The following is a 3,804-nucleotide window of genomic DNA, read 5'->3' on the forward strand; positions in this document are numbered from 1 at the left end:
GTCCTTCTGGTAAGTCCTCTTAAAAGAGTACAATGCATAAACAGAATCATGTAGGCAACAAAGAGACACTCAAGTCTCTGAACACTTGAATTAATGAAACACGGTGTATGGAGTTGTATAAAGTCCTTTGACATTCTAACTCAATTTATATTAAGTTTCAGAATAAACAGTGCCATCTTATCTGAGCATTCAGAGAGAAGAGGACTGTTATTAACATCACAGATGGAGGCCACACTTCCACTGACTTTCATGTCTCTGATAATCCACATGGGTAAGAAGCTTGACTGAAAGTGGCTTAAGTGGAAGACAACAAATATTTCTTCTGAATCCTTGTCCTCAACTCAGGCATCCATAATGTTGCTCATCTGAGTGAATCTTCAAAGTATAACAAGCTTATGTTCTCACATATTATAAAGTGATATAAGATGGGATCTGCCTTTTTGCTGCCTTCAATTCATTTTTTTAATCTGTATGGACAGCAATAATTAATTATGTTGCTTGTTTGTAAGACTTCTTTGAGATAATCAGTTTATTCATTTCATTTAGAACTGTTCTTAGGATAACTGGAACCTAATGGCCCTAGAAATTGGATTTTTGTCAGATTTGCAGATCACTACTGATTAAGAGGCACACAGTGAAAAATTACATCATTCTCTAAGCATCACTTAAACTTAACCCAACTGAACATATTACTGATATATCTGATGTATTACTGAGCAGCCTTTACAACTGGCAGTTAAATGCAAGTCTTAAAGAAACAGATTTGCCATTAAACTCCATGACTCCAGAGCTGCTCATTTACTTGCCTAGAAGAGCTTAAAAGAAATTTGGCACTCATTTCTCCTAACTTCACAAGCAACCTCTTCTATACTTCTTGTCTCAGAAAATTACAAGTTGAAGTGAAATTACACCTCTTGTGGTCTAGATTAGATATAGCCAAGAATTAAGATTGCATCTACTACTGATTGCTCAACTTACTGCCCCCAGCAACCAAAGGCTGAAGGACCAGTGGTCCAGCATATTTACACTTGGAAGACCAGCTCTAGGAACATCTCAGATGTTTACTGTTAAGCCTGTGCTCACTAACATTTTCTCAGTCTCTGCACTAAGGCAATTAAGCAATACACGTATTAAACATTAAGTATTTAAAGTCTTACATTGTCTTAAAATGAAGCAAAACTTACAAAGCAAGAAAACACATACCTGATATACCCTGAGCCTCTTTCTGTAGATCACAATACCACAGTCTGTTCACTGGATCACAGCCTTCTCTGATAGACAGCAAGACATATCGACCATCATCTGACACCTGTAGGAAGTTACAGAAAAATCAAAGGCAATTCATCCTCTGGGGAAAAACAAAAATGTCCAACTTGGGAAGTCAGTACCTAAACCCCCAGCAAAAAATGAATTGATGCTACAGATGGTTGAGTAAACTGAGGTGTATGGAATATGGGAACTCACCAAGAACCCACACTCAACACTTACACCAACATAAACTGATGTAAGTACATAAGTATAGTCATAAGTACAGCCTGCTGACATTTCAGGTCAAAACCAAACTGCATTATCTGTGTATTTCCACCATTATTTTGTTTCAAAAAGAAAGCTTATGATTATTACAAGCATTCCAGCTAAAAAGGAGTCTGAATGGGTTGAGATGGATCTCTACTCCACTGTGGACCTCAATGGGCTGCAGGGGGACAGCCTAACTCACAGAAGAATCTGCTCCAGCACCTAGAGCACCCCCTCCCCCTCCTTTTGCTTACTGTGGCAAACTAAGAGGCACTCAAGAGTTTAGATTTTTGCCATTTTCATTAGGTTTACACAAAAAAAACCCTAGTATTGCTGTTAAATGAACATTACAAGATACAACCACATTACAAATTTTCTGGTGAAGCTTCTTGGTTCACTTTTACCTGCACACACACGACAGAATGTTCAAAATGGTGTCTGCTAGTATACCAAGTCATCAATGAATCCTTCTTGCTGCTCAGGCTTTGCAAACATACTGTTTCCTGTCAAAGCTTTTGAAAGTGCAAGCCCAACAAAGAAAGGCAGGAAGTAACAAGAAGTCATCAACTTAAACTTTCCCTCTCCTCACTGAGCTGTTTTGAGCATATTCCAGAATGATCATATTTAGATGCTTTATTAACAGAGCTGATACAAAAGGCCATTTCCTGTCCACATTCTTATATGATAACATCTAATGGAAATTTAAAGCCCTTGTCACAAAATATGAATCTGGATTCTGGAGTTCTTATATGATAACATCTAAGGGAAATTTAAAGCCCTCGTCACAAAATATGAATCTGGATTCTGGAAACTTTCCATTTGGGCCTAAACACACCCTTCAGAGGAATTCTTATTCATAGAGTGTAATTACTTTTTAGATATATTCTGGTTAATACTTGTAACATTACTTGTGCAAAAGATCTGTAGAATGAATTATGCAAAATAAATTTCAGAAGAATTAGGTTCTAACTATACTTCTCAAACAGTTATACCCATACTTTTCAACTATACTATTCAAACAGATCCTCAGTTTGAAGACACAAGAAAGGGACATAGTAGAATAAACACAAATCTCAGTGTATGAAAGTTAACAAAAAACCCCTAACAATCACAGATTCCTTGAAAAAACTAAAGGCCAAATGAGTGTTTCCAAGGTGCATTTTTTACAGGCATTTTGTTAACAGGTAATTATACCACTAAAAAAACCCCATACAGCTGAAAGTTCACAAGACAATAGAAAAGAACACCTAAGATTCCTACTTGACTAATCCCCCCATTACACGAAACAGCAAAGATAACTTTATCAGGGCAGTCTGCAAAACGGAGACATTTTGGCTCCTCCTTCCTAAAAGGGAGTATATCCAGAAATGAGAACCAAGATTAGGTGATCTTTTTTGAAAGAAGCATCTTCAGTGTTTTTGGAGAAACAGTACCTGCAGGTGTCAGTTTCAATTATGAAAATGACTGTTATGTGCTGCTTAATATCTGTCCATACTTGTAAAAGAACCAAGTTTCCTTCCCTTCCTCACCGACTCAAAAACCTTAATTGTAAGTGGTATAAATAAATATAAATCTCAGTCAAACTCAAGACTATGACATACAGAATACTTTCATATCCAGACCCCCCATAAATTTGTTCTTTGGTGCTGTGAGTTAAATAGTGAACAGAAGACTGATCACTTCACCCAAAAAACAACACTGATTTGGCAAATTTCTGATGTTGCAGGGGCAATTCAGAACCTCTGATGACAGCAAATCTGAGTGCATCTAATGAGTTTTTCCTTCCATAATCCCAGCTGGACTAGTTAAGAGTTGATAGCAGTTTATGTTTAATTTGAAGTAGGAATTCCCGAAGCATCTTGCTGGTAGGATACCAATTATGTCTGTCTCTATCATTAAAGCTATTCTTACATCAGTAAGTTCTATAACCCAAAGGAATTTGACAGAAACAGGACAAGGCACAGTTGACTGCAGCATCCTAAAATGTTTAGCATTATACTGCAGATTTAGATATCCACATTGCAAATTTACAGTTTGATGATGAAATTTTGGCAGCAGTACCAGAATATGAGGTCTCCACCTCTACTGCTATAGGTGCTTTTATCCATGAGAGTTCATTCCCCACATCATGTCAGTACAAGCATCTCCCATTTGTGAAGTAAACCAGTCTGGGGAGCTGATCCAGCTGAAAAAAATAGCACCTTACACACACAAAAAAAAATAAAAAAAAAATAAAAAAAATTTAAAAACACCCCCAAAGACACAAAAGAAAAAACAAGTAAAATCCGG

The 3,804-nt window shown here is 36.9% G+C and overlaps 1 protein-coding gene across 1 annotated transcript in view; it reads right to left on the reverse strand.

The window, feature by feature from the left end:
• Window positions 1-3,804, reverse strand: part of LOC103801840 (prolyl endopeptidase-like) — a gene marked incomplete at both ends in the record, with an annotated part of 32,518 nt that overhangs the window by 20,052 nt on the left and 8,662 nt on the right. The window contains one exon of the mRNA XM_009074274.1: window positions 1,204-1,309. Within this exon, the coding sequence (XP_009072522.1) occupies window positions 1,204-1,309 (106 nt within the window). The remainder of the gene's footprint in view (window positions 1-1,203; window positions 1,310-3,804) is intronic.

The sequence above is a fragment of the Acanthisitta chloris genome, unplaced genomic scaffold (assembly GCF_000695815.1).
Source record: "Acanthisitta chloris isolate BGI_N310 unplaced genomic scaffold, ASM69581v1 scaffold2815, whole genome shotgun sequence".
Classification (NCBI taxonomy): domain Eukaryota; kingdom Metazoa; phylum Chordata; class Aves; order Passeriformes; family Acanthisittidae; genus Acanthisitta; species Acanthisitta chloris.